Source organism: Moschus berezovskii, chromosome 2 (genome assembly GCF_049115385.1).
Source record: "Moschus berezovskii isolate FMDL1 chromosome 2, NW_MosBer_1.0, whole genome shotgun sequence".
Classification (NCBI taxonomy): Eukaryota; Metazoa; Chordata; class Mammalia; order Artiodactyla; family Moschidae; genus Moschus; species Moschus berezovskii.
In genome coordinates this window covers 107864103-107884896 of record NC_142461.1, presented here as the reverse complement: position 1 = coordinate 107884896, position 20794 = coordinate 107864103, and the positions used below count along the sequence as shown (strand labels likewise).

The window sequence follows — 20794 nt, the reverse complement described above, 5'->3', positions numbered from 1 at the left end:
TACAATGAAGAAAGTAGATTTCAGATCTTTTTTTCAGAATGAATATACCATCTATAACATTTTTGTTTCTTTCTTTTTCTTCCTTCTTTCCTTCCTATCTTTCCTTTTTGGTGTACAAAAGAAATTCATTTCCTTTTCTTTCATTCTCAGGAGTTTTAGGGGTAAATATCAACAGATTCTCCAGGAGAATTGTATTCTAAAGGCAAAATACTCTTGCTCAAGTGCTAAATACAGCGATACTGCTTTCTCTGAAATGAAGCAGATAAAAATTGTACCAATGCTGCTGGCAGCAAAAATATAACATTCCATTTACATTATTATCACATTAAAACATCCTTTAGAAAGTTTGCACATGAATAAGGGATTGCTCTAACTTGCAGATTACCCTTCAGAAAAATTTAATATGACACTGAACAACAAATTACCAACAAAGTACACTCATAAGGGCTTTAATTACTTAAGAAAAGGGCAGAGGAGTGAAAGCGTCCTGCAAGAGTTTTTCAAAGAGTACCTTATATTTCTCCGTTAGACCCTTAGCATATTCAAAACTCTGTAACATTAAATGGAATTAAATAATCTATAAACACATGCACTTTTACTTTTCACTGAATGTAATTTCTTTAAAAATGTATGTAAGAAAATTAGCAGCTACCTCAGTTTTTAAAAAGTTAGGGTTGCCAGACTTGCCTGACCATGCTTTATGACTCAGCATAAGAGCAGCTGTGCATGTTTTTATTTTACTGCCAATGGATGGGCAAGGAATGTAGCTGAGTAACATGCAGGCCAGTCAAAATTCATTTAGAAACTAATCATATTTATATATGTACAATTTGCTTAGGTAACCTGGGTAAAAGTGGTGGCAGGAGTCTCTGGCTGGTTAAAAAACACCAGAGCTGCATTCTTGATGGCTCCAGCTTGCTTTTACCCCTGTGAGAAGTAAGAACGGTAAGCAGTGAAGGTCACCATATTGCACTAGTAAATTTTACTTTGAAAAATAATCATTCAAGCATGGCTTAAATTATTAAAACTCTATAAAAGAAATCAAGCATTGGAAATCAAAAGTATGAAAGGAATGACATTACATACAGTCAAAGTAACTTGAGTTAAAGCATACAATTACCATATGAATTTAAAATGATATACTCTAGAGAATCTACAGAAAGCTGTCAAAAGAATCACACAAATTTGGCAGAGATAAAATAGAAGAGGATTTAGTTCAAACACCTAAATAACCTCTGTGCCCACTTGGTTAGTCTGCCTTATAAGACGGGATTCATTATAGGCATTCCAAAAGTTAAAAGGTGCTCCATTTTTTTCCTTTAATATTTCAAATAATTTAGAAAGAATAGCATTTAGTATGACTATCTTATTCCATTTGTTAATACTTCACATGTGATGTTTAATACCACAATCGAAACCTACCAATTAAGAAAATGACCAGACAAAACTAACTTGAAGGCAGAACCCTAAAAAGATATCACAGGTGGGAATATTTGTAATTCTTGGATACTTATTTCAGTTCTCTTTTGTTTTCTAGCATAGAGTTACCAAAATGCCAGAAGATTGTAACTTGAACATAGGCCCTTCCTAGACTATTGCTCTAATCCTTTATTTGTTTATGAGTTTATATTTAAGAAGTTTTACATAAAGCCATAATTGAAAATTTTACCAAATAATAAATTTTAAAACACAAGTAGCAATCTCTACACAAGTACTGAAAGGACTCCACAGCTAAGACAACAAAATAATTCTGCTTTCAACTGGCAGATCAGCTTTCTGCCTCCAGTTCCAAAGTAGTGACTTCACATGTGTTATTTTGGAATACCTAACACAAATGGTTGGAGAAGGAAATGGCAACCCACTCCAGTTTTCTTGCCTGGAGAATCCCAGGGACAGGGGAGCCTGGTGGGCTGCCGTCTATGGGGTCGCACAGAGTTGGACATGACTGAAGTGACTTAGCAGCAGCAGCAGCAACACAAATGGAAAACACATGAAAAAGTCTGTTTACAAGAGAAACTGAGAAGAGAGTTTTGATTTTTCCTACTATAAGCCCCACCTTACTAGATATTTTTCTAATGTGAAACACAGTGGTTTGAAATGAGGCAAAATACATGCCCTTTTGGAGAAGTTTGAGGTTTTAAAATTTCTGAAAATTAAGAATAGTGAATGTCAAGTTATCCTACCTCAAAAGATACTCAAACTTAGCCAAAGGTTTAAATAGACTGGTGACTTCAACATCTGATTCTTCATAATTAACTTTTAGTTAACACTATAAATTAAACATGTGCTGTGCTGTGCCTAGTTGCTAAGTCATATCCAACTCTGCGACCATATGGACTATAGCCCACCAGGCTCCTCTGTCCATGGGGATTCTTCAGGTAAGAATACTGGAGTGGGTTGCCATGCCCTCCTCCAGGGGATCTTCCCAACCCAGGGACTGAATCCAGGTCTCCCACACAGCAGGTGGATTCTTTATCGTCTGAACAACCAGGGAAGCCCAAGAATACTGGAGTGGGTAGCCTATCCCTTCTCCACGGGATCTTCCCAACCCAGGAATTGAACTGGGGTCTCCTGCATTGCAGGTGGATTCTTTGCCAACTGAGCTAAATTAAACATACATAAAAATAAAAATTGACCTTCCTTACTTTAAAGGAGATATTTACTATTAGGTAAAATAATGAGAGGGGACTACATATTAAAAGTTAATGACCCAATTCTAGTTTCTAAATGCTGCTTTTAGTGTCTGGGCTTCCGTCATGGCTCATATGGTAAAGAATCTGCATGCAATGCAGGAGACCTGGGTTCTACCCCTGGGTGGTAAGATCCCCTGGAGAAGGGAATGGCTACCCACTCCAGTATTCTTGCCTGGAGAATTCCATGGACAGAGGAGCCTGGCAGGCAAGTCCATGGGGTCACAAAGAGTCAGACACTGAGTGACTAACCCTTAGTTTCCAGAAACTTACAATACAAGAAATTAGGCCTCACCATTTCAGCACAGCCCAGCCAAATACACTTATCCAAAATTTAATTAGATATTAAGATATTATTCAGCTTATTAGTGTACATTTGAGTTCAACTAATTACAGCAATTATTTGCTCCAGGCTATAAGGTTTTTTTGATTTCCCCCTTGAATCTCATTGTTATTTTGTAAAACTAGTACCTATGGTCTTGCTACCTGTTACTTTTAGTAACTATATTTAAACTTTCTCTGAAGTTAATGTTTAATACCTACTTCCACCTAATCACTGAATTAGCAATACTATCTTACAAAAAAGAACAAACAGAAATAGTATCTTTTTCCATAATTATATAGGATAAATAGTAAAACTGATTAAAAAATCTAAGGTTCCTTTCTTAGAAATATATTTTTACTCTTAATTTTATTAACTGATCCCTAATTTCTGTGACACTGTTTCACTACTTAAATTACATCCTTCAGTGTCTCCAACTCTCCCAAATCATCATTTTTAGGATGAGAATAATAATAGAGGTCTTTCTGTTTCCTGCCAATCAATTCAAATAACAACAAAGAATGAATCTTTGTTTTTGGTTGTTATTTTTATTTGCTTATGCAAGTGTTAATTGCTGGGAATTCTGGCTTAATTTTTGTGTAAAAAAACATTGAGGGTTTACATTCCTTCTCTTTATTCCCAACTCTGTGCTTATTAATCTATAAATAAACCAAGAATATACCCTGGTATTTATACTCTTCTAATAAATCAAAAAGTTCTTTAAATTACCAAGAGTCTTACTGTAGTTGGAAAATTTAGAATTTTACATTTAGACAGCATGCACTGTGCTCAGTAGGGTTAAAAATATTTTCAACCTGATTCTTCATTGCTACCTTCACTTCCTTCAAAACACTGTTTACTTCAGGAAACATGAAACTACAAGTAAATATCAAGCCAAGATCCCAATGATACTTCCATTAAAAATGTGCCTGTGAAAACTAAATAAAATCACATTTTATGTTATTCCATAAGAGCAAAGAATGTAGCAAAATGAGGCTTGGAACTGCCCCTCACCAAGCATTTTTCTAGTATATACAATAAAATACCATTGTGGGAAAATTATAAGGAAGAAAGTGGATAAACTGAGGCATTTTTCACAGATCAAAAATTATTTAAAATCTTTTTAAAAATTCATATTAACCTGAATATTAATATTATCAGCAACTCAAAATGGTGACTACTTAAAAGAATGAGTTAACTATATTTTGTTTAGCTATATACTTTTATATTGTCAATTTATCTATCACCAATTTTGCCACAGAAATTGTATAATAGGTATTTCCTATTTTCTTATAGAAAGAAAATAATTTTTAAAAGTCTGGATGGTTTAAAGCAAACATAATACCAAAATATCTTCTTATGTAGAAATTCCTACCTCTTTGCTTTCTTCCATATCTGACTCGCTGCTGAATTCTTCAGTATTTAAATTTTCAAAGTCAGACTCTCCGACAGCAATTGGTACAGTCACAGTGAGGCTGGGGTTGTTTATGAAGGACATGTAATCACTTTCATCCACGACATATTTTTCTACACTGCTGCCTATGCCACTGGTAGTTCCATTGCCATCTTTGAGATAATTGAGGTCTTTGCCTATTTCTATAGTGGTATGGTTGGAAATACAGCTGTCTTTTTTGTTATTTAGATCTTCAAGAGGTTTAATTTCATCTAAAGCTTTCTGCTTTCTAACAAAGGCTTTCTGAATAAATTCACGTATTTTTCTTTTAACAAAATCGATTCCTTTCTGCATCCTTCCCACAGCAATCTGGAGATTATTCATTTCATTATCATCATCAGTGGCGGCAAGATTGTCAGAACTGAATGAACTCAAGAGTAAGGCCAGGAAGAGGTTCAGAACCTAAAACACAATAGGAAAGCTGGTGATCAAAATATTCCATTGTTTCTATTGCTCTGAACTACAAATTTTCCAAAGTTGTTCTTACACCTCACTTTTTGCTAATAGATATTCTTTCTAATTTATGATAAACTATCCTGGAAAAAAAAAATACCCGGCCAATAATACTCCATTAACACTATTTACATTTTAGTCACTGCAAAATTACTAAAACCACTGCTATGTAAAACTTCTGTATTAAGTTCAATTCCAAATGAAAAATTTTAGCTATCTAGATAACTATACAATGAAAAAGGAAAAAAAAAGAAAGTTTTATTTGGGATGTTAAGTATTTTCCCCATGTAACCTGGGTTTTCCAGGACACTGATAATTTATTATATTTTCCTGAACCAAAGATGATTCCACTATATTTAAATATTATATTATTTTTATGTTTGTATGTATTCTTGCACTTTAGATAACTTGTCAATTTAGAAAAAAATATATACCTACCACTAGATCAAAAATCTCAGTTTTTGGTTCAGAAAATCATGGCCACTAGATTTATACAGTAGTTGCAAATAGTATAAAGAAATGGTTATAGACCACTAATTACTCTAATAGCTTGAGTCTCCAAAAATAGGACCCACTGATATGGGTTAGCAAAATGATTAGTGACCATAAATCTGCTATGTAAACTCAAAAAGAGGTAATTTACTAAGAAATAGAGCACTCTCATGGGCATAAGACCAAGTATATGAGCCCTTGATCATTCAAACAGACAGAACAATGACAAAAAAGGATATGGCCCTGAAGGGGTCCAAAGACAAAAAGCAAATAGTACAGAAGAGGAATCCTAGGAAAGGTATTAAGTAGAACTCCAAAGAAAAGGATGCTGCATTCTTGCTATATTCCTATCTTTTAATAGGTTAAAGAGCCTCAGAGTTCCTTTGTCTAACCAGTTATGAGTCAGTCTAACCAATGGTGTTAAGAAAGGTAAAAACCTATAAGATACAACAAGGACTGCACATAATTATGTGAGTCTATACTGACATCTTTCAGTTGCTATACCATGGTTGCTAGTATTCGTACTTAAGACCTGCTCCTTCACATCTGAACTTTACCAATAAAGTTATATTTTATTGTGATTTGCCTTGAAAGTATTATTTGGATAAAAATAGATGAAAGAGAAAAAATTAAATGCTACATTTTGGGTTTTATCCCTAATAAAACTGAATTATGGTACCATAATTTTTTCTATATTTGATTTATTAAGGTTCATTAATGAACTTTTTCTATTAGGAACTTTTTCTTGACAAATATTAGTCAACCTTGCCAGAGTGAGATCCAGCTATAGTTCCCCTCAAAGCTTTGGAGCGGGTTTTTATTACGTGTCATTTACTGTTATATCTTATGGCCCATTCCCTTTTCACATTAGAATTAAAGCATTGGGTAAGAATCAAGTTTATGTCAATTTTCTCAGTGCTAAGCTTACAAGATTGTTCTAAGGATTCAGTTAAGGGATCCACGTGGCCCTCACAAAGCTACTGGCACATGGGTAAACCCTTGAGAAAGTTTAGTTGTTAACGTCACTGTTACTATGATCCAACCTACTCTCTGTTAAACTTTCAATTTACTTTTTTTTGTTTTCAATCTAATCTCTTTTTCTAGACCTCCTTTATTACCAAAGGGTATTGATCAGTTTAACAGCTGACCAAGGTGGTGGGTGTGACCAAAGCAATTTAAAGAAATACAGTTCAACAAGCTTACTCAGGAACTGAAACTTGGGATCCTGTTTCACACATGGTCATAGACAGACTTGATAGCTCACTGAGTGAAACTGTTTCTTTCATATGTCCCCAAATTATTCTCTTGGAATAATAATTTCCATTTGGGATTCAAGATTGAAACATATTGTCTTTATCAATACTTTTTCTAGCCTGATTTTTAATTGGTGAAAACAATTATCACATCCTTCTTGTGTGCTAATGCCCCACTTAGAGATAGAAGTGGCTACTTCTAGATGTGGTAATCTTAAAAAAAAAAGTATTCTTTTTCTACAGTACCTGTCTTGAACCTGTAAGAGGATTTCTGGCCATAGTGTTAGCAAACCAAGATGATAGCCTGGGAAAAGCAACCTATAGCCCCCACTCTGTCTTGTCTGTGGACAAGGCAGTGATTACTTATACCTTTTGTGGTCGAGCATGACATGGAAGTTTATGTGTGCTTACAGGAGGTTATGCCAGCTTGTCTTTGGGGGACATTAACCTTTTTGGTGAGGATGAGAAGGAAGAATTGTAAAAAGTAGTGCACCAGGTTCAGTCAATCTTATTTAAGGAAATGTGATATGAACATATTTCCTTAACAGTGATAAACAAGACAGATATTATTACCACCTTAGTTACTCTAGAAAAAATATACAAGATATCACAAAAGGAGGAATACTTTTTAACTTATAGTAAATGAGATTCTTTAATTTTTTAAAAAAGGTACAAAATTTAAATATATGCCAATAGATGGAAATTATTATTTAATCTGTTATACCATTTTATGTATATGTAGCAATCCAAATTATTATAAATGACATCCATAGGTATGAATACTTCCTGAAATTCTCTTTTCAACTTGGAATTCTTTGTATAGTTAGAGAGATGTGTCCTATTTCAGTAAACTAAAGATCATATGTGGTATGTTGAGTTTCTTTAAATTCTCTGTGTTTTCTGGCTCCACAAATTCTACCCAAATTCTACTTGCTCACTGCCACTTTCCTGATAAAAAGACATCTGAAGCTTTCAACTGTCTACAGGAAAAAATATTCAATTTGGTAATGCATAATCAGCCTTTTCATAAATTAAACTCTACAAAGTCTGACCTCAAACATTTTCTGCTACCCCCACTATGAATTTTCATTGCTTGTGTCCAGTCTTCTCACTCATTGTTGTCATAAAGGATTCTGTTTTCTGCCTTCTATTCTCTTCTTCCAGTGTATGCCAGATATATAAAGGATATCAAACCAAATCTAAAATACAAATCAACATTTTCTCTGTTTTTCTTCTATGTAGCCCTGTGATCGTTTCTTTCTGTTCCATTCATTCTTGCATCTTGTGAAAGCAAGCAAGTTATATCTGGAATTGTAGTGGTTTTAAAATTATTTGATACTCATCCCTTCAAAAGTTAAAGTCTAATCCTTTTTTCTTAAATGTGAGCTCTTTTTGACTATTATTCTAGTCAATAGAATACTGCAGAAGTGACAGAATGTGACTTCAAGATTAGAACATAAAAAGAGCTTTCTCCTTGCCCTGTGCTTTGTGTCTTGTGCTCTGGAAGAAAAAGCCAACTGCCGTGTCATGAAGATAATCAACTCTATGGAGAGATCTATGTGGAGAAAAACAAGCCATCTACCAGTAAGGCTGAACTGGGACCTCTCACCAACAGCCATGAGAGTGAGCCTTATTAGAAGTCAATTCTTCAATCTTAGTCAAAATAACTGTCTCCCATCAACATCTTGATAGAAATCTTTTAACTAACCCAGGGCCAGAACCAGATAAGTAGTTCCCAAATTTCCAACCTACCGAAATTATGAGATAATTAATAAATGTGTAATATTGTAAGTCACTGTTCACATTTCTGGATTGTACACTATTCTTGTTTCTTGTTATTTTAAGAACAGGTCAGAATTAACAACAGGATACTGAGAAGACTGAAATGTTGCAAAAAAATAGAAATAAATGATAATTTTTTGCTTTTGCCCTTTCCCTTTTCTCTTCCTCTGGGGACTGAGCCAGTCCCCCCTAAAGGAAATCAGCCCTGAATATTCATTGGAAGGACTGATACTGAAGCTGAAACTCCAATTCTTTGGCCACCTGATGCAAAGAACTGACTAATCGGAAAAGACCCTGATGCTGGTAAAGATTGAAGGCAGGAGGAGTAGGGGACGACAGAGGATGAGATGGTTGAATGGTATCACTGACTTGATGAACATGAGTTTGAGTAAGCTCTGGGAGTTGATGATGGACAGGGAAGCCTGGCATGCTGCAGTCCATGGAGGTGCAAACAGTTGGACATGAGTGAGCCACTGAAGTGAACTGACTGGGGGACTGGAGGTTACTTTTAATGTGAAAGAAAATGAAGTCTATAAATTGCAGGCTTTAAACTATTGGTTATGATAGTCCTTGTTCTATTCCGCTGAGTTGGGGCCTGATCAAGCAATTTAGTATAATAAATTTAACGTATGAGAGTCTGATCCCTCTCAAGTAAATCAATTGTCCTTTCTTCTCAACCACTGTGTCCACTATTTCCTGGCTTGGGATGGTCTACTTTCTTCTTATATCTCAATTTAAGATATTTGCAGGTCTGAACTCTTTGACAAAGCCTTCTGTGATGATCCTTGCCATTGCAAAGCAACATTTCCATCTTGTGAACTTTACATATAACACTTTGCTTTCACTTTTTTTTCACTTACTCATTTTATTCCTGTTTGAGTAAATGTCCTATCACTGTGCCAGATATATCATTCTACCATCGTTCCCAGGCCTCCAGGACTCAGTAGGGTTGTGTTGGGCATAGTTCATTTAACACAGAAATGATAACAAACGATTCTTGAGTCAGTGTTACTTGTTCATACTGTCGTTTCTACGCAACAAATACTGATGTGTTTTTAATGGACTGAGATGTTCACTATTTTTTTTAACTCCAACTTGCAGAGAACCCAAATGTGAAACATTTTCAAGTGACAATATTGTTAGTGTTTATAAATAAAATGAATGACTGTCTAATAGCACTGCCATGCTTTAGCACAAGAACTGAAAGATAAAAGTCAAAAATGGCCCTCTCCATGGAACAGTAGAGGTACAGAGATGAAGAACAACTTTGGTTCAAAAGATATTTTAAGAGTTTGTGTTACATGTCAATTACAGTTCAATATAGATGGAAAAAATTTAAAATAATGTAAGTAAATATTAAAAAGAGTTCATGTAGATTTCTATAGTCTGATCTATAACTGACTCCTGCCATCATGAAGATTGAAACTTGATTTTAAAATAATGTACAAAACATTCCTGATGGTTACATTATCTTTTACTGAAAATGAGAAAAATGTTTTACCACATACCACCAGGTTTCCAATGACCATGACCATCATGAAGACAGTAAGGCACATGGTTTGACCGGCGACCTCCATGCAGTCCCACATGGTCTCTATCCACTCTCCACACAGCACCCGGAACACAATCAGGAAGGAGTGGAAGAAGTCATGCATGTGCCAGCGAGGGAGTTCACAATCATTGGAAATCTTGCAGACACATTCTTTGTAGCTCTTCCCAAAGAGCTGCATGCCGACCACGGCAAAAATGAAGACGATGATGGCCAACACCAAGGTGAGGTTACCCAGAGCCCCCACTGAATTACCGATGATTTTAATTAGCATATTCAGGGTGGGCCAGGATTTTGCCAACTTGAAAACTCTAAGCTGAAAACAGAAACAAGGTCATTACTGCTCAGCATTTGGAAGAATCTGTGTATTTGTTTATAGGGAAAATCTACAGTGTCTCAGTTTTAGGTGATGGGTTATTTGTGTGTCAAACTATTGTCTATATTCTTCATTCTGAAATAGTATATATTGTAAATAAAATAAGAATACAGGTTTTTTTTAATTGGCATTTAAATTCCAGAATCTTACATAAGCATTTATACTATTCTTTTTGTTTTTCTGTAAGGAACTGAAATACCTAAAATTAATGGTGATTAATTAGCAGAAACTGCTTCAGAGAAGTAGAGGCTCTAGTAGAGGCTCTCATTATTTAAAAGCCCAAAGTGGATATATTTTTCAGTGTACTTGAAATATGCTGAAATGCACAAGTGTAAACAACATTGACACTTAAATTAGGTAAGATTCAAGGGAAAAACCAACTAATTTCTTTAAATCTTAGACTGTTTTGACCTTTAGCATGTTGTAATATTAGGCTGTATTTTAAAGGAGATTTATTATATTCAAATAAGAAATACTTGGACTTGAATAAAAAGCTGTATTTTGTCAACCTTTATGTCTTCAATGATTTAATTAATCAACTCATTATGGTGTGTAAATGGCTTGCCACCACTATGCCTGATACATTGGTTATATTAGCTCATAGAAGCCTCTAGAGCACCATTTACCATTAAACAGCATCAGCATTTTATTTCTGATGCTTCAGTAAATGTCAGGCTAAGAGTAGTGCATCATTTAATGACAACTAAGTGACCCAAAGGAGCAAAGATAAGAACCAAAAATTTTAATTTATTCCCAGAGAATAATTAATGCAAAAGAGCCTGATATACTAAACAAGACATTAGTGATATTATGCTTTGTACCTTCCTAAACTGCATCACATTATCATAAAGACCTACTAAGCTTTTTAAAAGTAATTGCCCATATTTACTCGTAATATAATCACTGCTATTTTTTTTTTAAATCCTTCTAGTTTCAAATTAGATCCACAGCTAAAGACTAGGAAAGGAAATCACAGCTCTAAGGATCTTAACAAATATTTGAAAGTAGTAAGGAAATTTCTAAACAAACTTGATCACAAATTCTTGAAATTAATCACCATTAAGGTAGGTTGCCTGTAGGAATCTATCTTTACCACCTATATATAATGTTGTTTGAAAACAAATCACAAAAAGTTGGAACCAACTCAAATAAACAGCACAATAAAACATCAAATTTTAAATGGAAATGGGTCAAGTGATATTTTGTCTCTTAATTTAAAAAGATGCCTAAACTTATTAAATATAACGAACAAATGAAAGAGCTTTCCTTAAAATTAAAATATTATATAGGCAACTTTTCTTAGAGAGTGGTTTGGTGACTTCCTCACCTGGCTCAAAACACAGATGAATAGGAGCTCTGTCCTCTTTTCTGTGCAATCTACCCAGTTCCGAGTCTTGTATGGGGGCAAAGTGGGCAACTCCATAATTTCTTAGCCTCTGGTAGAAAGAGGAGCCCATCCAAAGCCCCAGTCAAGCCCCTTATTATGTCTAAGCAAACCCCATATAGCTGAGAGGTATGTATTGTGTTGTTTAATTTGATTTGGGATTATGTATGACCTCCATTTTCTCTCTTCCCATTAGCCTTGACATTCAATTACTAAGGAGAGAATTATTGGCTGTTCATTTGAATTAAACTTAATCTGTGCATTAAAACTGTAATGAAGAAGAAATTACCATCTGCTTTGTTAGAAATATATTCAAACAAAATTAAAGCTATGGGAGATCTTGCAATTTTTACAAGAAAAGAGTGACTACTAATTAAATTATTTATAAAAATATTATAGTTACTCTCAGTTAATTTACCAGTCGAAATGATCGAAGAACTGACAGTCCTTCCACATTTGCCAAACCAAGTTCCATTAAGCTAAGGCTCACAATTAAACCATCAAAAATATTCCAGCCTTCTTGAAAGTAATAATATGGATCCATGGCAATTATCTTGAGAAACATTTCTGCTGTGAAGATCCCAGTGAAGACCTAAGTGAGAAATGTTTATTACATGAGTGAAGACTCTTGAAAGCATAAATAACTATTAAGCAATTTAATTTATTCCCAACAAATCACAATTTAGTTTTGAGTTTAAAAAATTGGTTTAGACACAGGAAATTAGTATCTTCAAATGGTTTGTATTCAAGTTGATATTTAATTGTTTACTATAGTTAAGGTTTATCAAGTGATGAAGAATATGAGAATTAAGACAATAAAACTAATATTCTCACTTTTATATTCTTAAGTGAAAGGTTCAGGTAACTCATTGCGGTCAACACCCTGACTTTGCCTCTGATCTCCCTAGTTTTTCAAAAACTCGCAAAACGATTACCTATTAGGGCATTCTAACCCTAGAACCAGATTGACTGGCTTAGAAATTATTCTGTAACTCCAACCAGGCTGATGGTATTCAATACTTGGGCTTGTGTTAGAAATACAGGTTAAGAGGCATACTCCTTCTGCTTAGTGAGATGTGTCAGTAGGACAGAAGTTGGTAGAACACTGCCATCAATAGAATATCCAGCCAGAGATGAAAGAAACATACTGGGAAAAAGCTGGCAAGAAGCTAACTCCCAATGACATTGACTGAGAACTTGAATCTAGACAGAGTAAAACCTGGAGTTATGCCCAAATGGACTTTAGTTACTTGACGTAATGAATTATTTTTTAAAATTCATTTTGCTTATTTTTGCTTAAGCCCATTGAGCTGTTTCCTAATACTCATCTCCACAAAGCTTATTTTATCCCTTGCTCACTTTTTTATAGATAATGTTGACGTGATTCCTACTTATGTGAAAAAATTTGGACTAGGTAACATTATTGTCCTTTCCTAAAGTTCTGTGATTTGGGGGGCACAGCTTAAAACAGTCTCTGAAATACCTTTTAGAGTCTCTGATACAGTATTTAAAGCTTTCATTGCTCTGTCAGTTTCTCATGGGTATAGATTCCCTCACTGTAAAATGCAGACATTCATAATATCTACCCGAGGACTGACTTTGTGGGTACCTAGAAAGAGGGATTTTATGTAAACCATTTAGCACAATGCCTGATACAAAATAAGTGGTCAGCATATATATTGTAACTTTATCAGTTAAGACCTTTCTGGTTATAATAGAACAATAATGGCTACTTCAGAGTCTAAAAATATTATGTATCATCCTTCAGAAAATATCATTTACTATCTATATAGAACCTTATATGTTCATTTATCATGGTGGGAGGTTCATGAGAACTTAATAAACCTCTTACATTGATATCAATATATTTTTGTTACCTGAATTTATTCATTTTGACTTCCATTCTCTCACTCTACCATGTAGCCACAAATGTTAGTACAGAATTTTAAGTTAAAAAATATGCAAAACTTAATCATTTATAAATTCCTAAATGTATAGGACAAATTCAAACAGAAATAATAACTTCTATATGATGTTTCTTCTCTTAAAAATCAACCCTCAGGTATTAACAGATATTTCAAAATTATCTGACTTAATTTGTTTGACAAATGTAAACATGTCTGAAAGAGTCTATTCTAAATACCTGAGGAACACATCAGCATTTTACCATAGATCTATGTCCCCTGTAATTCATAATGATCTTTTTAATGAATGGGCATTTTATATTTAATTCTAAGTCAAACTATAAATAAAATCTTTGACTCTTTTCTACTGCTTAACTGAAGCAATATAATTTGTTATAAAAAAGTAATGCTGAACTTTTGCTGCCCAAGTAAATATGGCCAATTAATTCATATTTAATTTGAGAGTGATAAGTGAAATTCATTAAAGTAACCATAAACTCTTTCAGTGAGCAGAGTAACCCTCAGTGAGCCTTACCAGGTTCCCAACTGACAGCACACTGCTAAACTGCTCCGTCATGGGATAGTGCTCCATGGCCATGAAGAGGGTATTTAAGACAATGCAGATGGTGATGGCCAGGTCAACAAAAGGGTCCATCACAACCAGGTTGACAACGTGTTTCACCTTTAACCATGGCTTACAGCAGTCCCAAATCAAACACATATTAGCAAATTTATACCAGCACGGTGGGCATTTCTGTCTGGATTCTTCAAGTTCTGGAAGAAAACAGAATACTTATGAAAACTGCTTCCTCTCTTTTAAGTCTTTGGTTTAAATTGAAAGTGACTCTTAAAAAATTCTGAAGTTGTTAAAAGCATTATTGGTTAATTTGATGGTTGAGCAGGAAAGCACTGATAGACTAGCTGTCATAAAAAATGTGGAAGGGCTAGTAAACTTTACGAATGTATCTTAGTTAAACATGGTTTCCAAGATTCTATCTATACCATTAAACTACCTGATAATTATCTTCAAGGCTATTACAAATTAATGGATAGGACATGTGTCGAGTATACTTAAACATCATCTATGTTCCAGACAGAACACTTATATTATGTCTTTAAAACCTTTATTAGTCATGATGAATTTCAGTTTCCTGGATTAGATATGTTTTTTTGGGTATTTTAATGAAAAAGTTTTGTCAGTATCACCAATCTTAAAAGTTTCTGGTTAAACCTAATTATATATAGTATTATATATTAAACTCAGCAAGACTCTTTTTTCCCCTCACATTTCTTGATTTAATTAGACAACACAAAAGAAGAAGAAATATCCACCCTAAGAAAGTGAGATCCTTGCTGTTTCACAAAATGTGACTTATGCACTCCTGGTAAAATGCAAGAGGATTTTAGATGGAACATATGTATAATCAATAGATTTTTATGAAATGTATTTATTTTAATGTGTTAAAATAACAATCACACCAAACCGATGATAAAATATTTCATATAAAAACATATTTACTTAAGAAAATAGTATAATGATTTCAAAAAAGAATTTCAACTAAATAATAGGAGAGAAAGACAGAAATGCACAGATCTTTAAGGTGATGCTCAAAATACTGAAAAAGTAAATATTGGTAAAGAATTTGGGAGAATTAGAAAGTAGGAAATTATCTACTATTTTTCTTTGGTATATTTATCTCAATCAATTATTGAGTGAGAAAAGGATGCAGTTGTTGTTTTCTGCCAATTTCACAGTCTATCACTTGCTCAGCCAAATGTGAGACCTGATTAGCACTGATGAGCACTAAAATTGAGGAAAAAATTCTTTGTTCATCAATAGCATAACTGACACTGTTTAGTCAATTTAGTATTACTACTGTGGCAACTGGAATATCTCTCCAAATCTGGGACAGTTTACTAGGAATTAAACTTTTTAAGGGAATTCATACAACGGACAAACACTACCATAGGTAGTGATTTTTGCTTTGTAGATAAACATTTACTACTAATTTTATAAAGTTTGTTACTTCACTAAAGTAAATTAATTTCCTGATTATTTTTCACAGAATTCCATTAAAAGCAGATTCTTCAATTGTGTCCTTAGATACTGAAATACTTGAAGTACATAATTTATTTCCATTTCTCTTAATATGTAATTTTGTAAACAATAAAGAATAGTTAAGTTGTAAATCAGAAGAAAAACAAATAGTTTTTATGTGCTGTTTTGTAGATGCTTTTAAGACTCCCAAATAAACTCATATTTATACTGAAGATAAAAGGACAATATCATTTACAGTAAATAACTAAAAAGAACTGAAAAAATCTCTTTGCCTATGTACAGTTAGCATAAGTATTTTTTGAAATGCTACTTTCAATTTAGTAGATAAAGAGAAGCAAACGGAAACTGTGTGGAAAAAAACAAAAGAAAAGTTCAAAAGGGAAAACACAGCCAGTGTTGCTCATCTTGACACCAGGAAAAAGTGGAGCCGAGTTGTTAAGTTCTAAAATAAAATCATTCAATTACTCATGCCAAAAAGCAAAAAGAATTATCACACTTTGAAACAAAACAAAGCACTCAGGAGAGAACTACAGCCACATCTCCATTATTCCTGGGTGGGTTATCCACACTGAGACGCATTTACAACTGAGTTGAGATCTTTGCTGGCTTCCCTCAATTCCCCAGTGCTTCCACCTCACCTCCCACCGTTCCTCCTAAAGATATGACCAGGAAATATTTCCATGTGGTTTTTGCATTTTAAAAACTTGAAAAGGAAACAATTCATTTCTGTGTCTCTCCTACAGTGTCATTAAGTAGGAGGCTATTCATTACCCCGGACAATGGAAACTGAGCTGTAGTTCAAAAGAGGGAAAACAAAAGTTGTCAGCGTGGGTCAACAAGCCTGGTTGGAAAAAGCAAAGGTGAACTAAAACACGATTAGACTTAGAAGAAAGGATCCCCATATAAACAGATTATGTCAACCTAAGACACTTTTCCACCATTATCAGGAACCAAAAAGGACTATATTAAAGACAGTTCTAGTTGCCTGTGTGCACTATGCAGCTACCAACCAGCCTTGATTAATGCCAGATTCGAAGTGTTTAGATATAACCGAATAAAGAAAAGTATGCTTTGCATTCTACACAACCAATGAAAAATAGAATGAAAACTCAGCCATTGTTCCTCGCAAAAATATCAAGTTAAAAGCTCTGCAGATATTAAAGCCAAACACTCAGTCTCCTGCTTCCTAAGTTACTCTTATCTCTAGGACACCATTTCACTCTAAGCAATTCCATGAGACACATATTCCTGGAGGGCGATATGGGAACGTGTGCACTCATTTTTAACTCTGTATTATAGTGGATAAGTTCAATTATGTGGTGGTGGCGTGATGTTTTTAAGTACCTTCTTAGGTTAATCCAAACTTAATGCCATCATCAGTGCAAATTAGTGTTAATTAGGACTTACCCTGTCTCCTTCTCTACTTCTTGCTTTAGGGAGCAGACATGCTGCTGACATCGGTAGCAGAACCACTGGCAGCTTCCCCTCAGTGGTTTTGCTATGGCAAGGAGCAGAAGACCAGAGAATCTTCAAAAGATTTACCTGGAGGGACAGGGAGGAGCAAGCTACTGGCAGCTGGGGGGGAAGAGGGAGTGCAAGCTAACGCAGGCGAGGTTGGGGAAGAACGTACTGAGTTTAATATCCCATAGAAATCAGTGAAAAGATTTCTGATATTGCATTAGGACATTATGAATGTTGGGACTGTAGTAACTGACATGGCTGTGATATATATGACCATCTACATTGTGAGATTTCCCTGGCTGTGACTCTCAGGTTTGGGGTATTGATATTAAATATCACAGGATCTTTGCATTCAGACTGGAGAATAATTATTCCAAGAATCTATCCATTATTAAGAGAAACTACAACTAACAGAGAAGCATGCCCACATGCTTGTGTTCTCTCTTTCTCATTCTCCATCTTTTTTTTTCCTTCCACACATCTACACACACACACACACACACACTCGGGAGGGGAAGGAAAGGGAGGGTTATAAAGTGAAAGGGAGAGAGGGCAAAGAAGAGCAACGGAGGATGACAGAATACATTTTATATGAAAGTATTTTCCAAGGTGAAATTGATAGTTGATCTTTGAATTCATTAAACAGTACAGAAAGGCATAAACATGTGAATTAACAAAATAATGATAAAGCAACCAATAATACTAGTTATTGACTGCCTTCTACATGCCAGGAACATAGGTGTTATGGAGGAGGTCTTATTTAGTCTCTACAACAATGTTATTCTAAACATCATTATCAATACTTTACTGATGAAGAAACAACTACAGAACCACAAATAGACGCACAGAGCCAATAAGTGATCACAAATCAAGCTGTCCCCAAATTCTTTATTTTGGAATTATAACATCCAGACCTCTTAACAATATATTAACTACTCATATATAATCAGCAACTAAAGAGAAAGCTGAGATATTATTAAACTCTGATCAGAGAGAGAGGCAAAGGTAGTTTAACAAAATTTTGAAAACTTTGCTTCAAAGTGGTTAATATTAAACCCTAATTTCCAGTTTTTTCATTTATACTTCTGGTTAAATCAAACGAGTTTATAGCTTGTCTCAAGCAGTTAATATAAGTCAACTGTGTTAGCATCACTATAAAAATAAACATTTATCATTACATTCCTTTTGATGTCATGCACGTGACAAACTTCAACAGTTTAGGAACTTAATCTACCAAGGTTATATTCCAGGTATACCTTGAGTTTGCAGTAGCTCTTGGAGGCTAAATGTAAAAATCTATATGAGACAACAGAATCCATGTATTGCATGTGGATTTTACTTTTATTTAATAAAAGAAATAATAATATTGTGGTATCAATTCAGGAAGAATTAACTCTTAGAATTTATGAAAATTTTTTTATCACCATTAGCAAAGCACCACCAAGTAACTGTGCTGTAAGACTTTTGACATACCTTCCATGGTGTTGGTCAAAATACTAGCCATACTCATTGCTCTTTGCCTTGTTGTAGGATCTTCCAAAAGATCCATGGAAACATGATAAGAACTGGACCGTCTCTTTCTTATTTCTGTTTCAGTAGTTGTTCCCTAAAAATAAAATTTCATATGAAATAACTATTATTTTTAAAAGGCAGCAAAACCCAAAGTGTTTCTGCAATAGGTGTTATTTAGCTAAATATTCCGGAGAAGGCAATGGCAACCCACTCCGGTATTCTTGCCTGGAAAATCCCATGGATGGAGGAGCCTGGTAGGCTGCGGTCCATGGGTTGCTAAAAGCTGAACACGATTGAGCGACTTCACTTTCACTTTTCACTTTCATGCATTGGAGAAGGGAATGGCAACCCACTCCAATGTTCTTGCCTGGAGAATCTCAGGGACAGGGGAGCCTGGTGGGCTGCCGTCTACGGGGTGGCACAGAGTCGGACACGACTGAAGTGACTTAGCAGCAGCAGCAGCAACAGCTAAATATTCACTATGCTTTGTCAGATATAAACAGCTCACTAAGACATTGCTAGAATCATCATTGTTGGGAAGGGTTTGAAAGCCCATCATATTCTCAGAATTCAGGGATACCTGGGTTTGTGATCAAGATGGACTTTTCTAATTCCTCCATCTTGGAGCTTTGGGCTGGAGGGATCTTGCTTCTTAGGAGATAGAACCTTTTAGCATTTCAGTCAATCCTATCTAGAACTTCAAAATGAAACATATCACTGCTTGATTTACTCACATGTTACTAGATCTTTATATATATTCATGTGGTTTAATGAATGAAAAGAACTTTACAGGTTTCCCTAATATGCATCAGTAGTAGCTCTCCTAAAGTGTGAATTCCATATTAAAATGCTTCTGTTCATTATAGACAGGTACAGATACAGGACTGCACATATGATTTTGTATAGAGCAGATGGGACTAGATGACCTTTAAGCAACCCCATTTAAAATTTTTACCTTCACACTTTGCCTTTCCCTGATGAGGCTAAATATTTTCAATTCTAAGAAACAACTTTTTTATTTAAAAAGCTTTGTTTCAGAGAGGGGTTATTTTTTTCTCATGAATTTTATTTTTCTTTCATAGTAAAATTAATTTTCAGTTCAGTTCAGTTCATTTCAGTCGCTCAGTCACGTCCGACTCTTTGCGACCCCATGAATCACAGCAGGGTGACCTAAATGAATGTTCATCCTCGTTAATGACAATCCTATTAATGGAGTGGAAATTCTGCTTTTGACTATGTATGTATTAGAGGTAACAAGGTTAATAAAATAATGTTAATTACTGATAGCACAATAAAGTAGGTGAACAGGACTCATATTGCTATTTTATAAATAAGGAAAATCCTTAGTGAAATAAAAGTGACTTCTTTATTATTAGCACTCAGACTTGCATTAGAAATGCTTGAGTCTTGCCCCTTTTTTCTCCTGTGATCGCTGACTTCATTGTTTGAATTCTTGAAGTAGGAATAAATTTCTGCCCATATTGAAATTCTGGTGAGTTTACTTTGGAATAGAAAAGAATCAATTCATTATATTATTGTTAAAAATCAAAGATTCCCCCATTATGATGTCTTGCCTTAAATTAGAGTTTCAATGCCAAGGATGGGCTCTCTTGTAAGTGTAAGATAAAGTTATAAATTTTAGTTTAATTATTATTTAGTCAATTATTAAGAATGAAACATCCTATTAATGTTGCATCAGAACTGAAAATATTTTTCTTCATCAGAGAAAGTCAAAGTTGGGGGAAAAAATGGGGTCACTTAAAGACCATCTGGTCCCTTCTGCTTTATACAAAATCAGATATGTTATCTGATATTTGTCTAATTTTTACTGTTAGATTTCAAATTCTCTAATGATATTACCAAAGAAATTCTTTCTTAAATTGCTTCAATTGAATTAACGTGAAAATGCAGGATATTGTGTGCTCTGGAAGGTAGCATTTGCCCACCGCTGTTTATATTTTCTGTTCTTCTTTCTCTCTGCAGTCTTGCAAAGCCACAACTTTGGTCTGCCTCTGCAGCTCCTGCTACACTACGGTGCGGTGCCCTGCCTCACAGCACCTGGTTGAAACACTGAAGGATGGACACCACGCAGCAGGAAACAGAC

The 20794-nt window shown here is 34.7% G+C and overlaps 1 protein-coding gene across 3 annotated transcripts in view; it reads right to left on the bottom strand.

The window, feature by feature from the left end:
* SCN2A (sodium voltage-gated channel alpha subunit 2) overlaps positions 1-20794 on the bottom strand; it is a 213630-nt gene that overhangs the window by 32015 nt on the left and 160821 nt on the right. For all 3 annotated transcript variants that reach the window (XM_088829827.1, XM_055398426.2, XM_088829826.1), the window contains 5 exons: positions 18652-18784; positions 14194-14432; positions 12173-12346; positions 9954-10310; positions 4388-4867 (listed from right to left, as the gene is read on the bottom strand). In XM_088829827.1, coding sequence (XP_088685953.1) covers positions 4388-4867; positions 9954-10310; positions 12173-12346; positions 14194-14432; positions 18652-18784 — 1383 coding nt within the window. The remainder of the gene's footprint in view (positions 1-4387; positions 4868-9953; positions 10311-12172; positions 12347-14193; positions 14433-18651; positions 18785-20794) is intronic.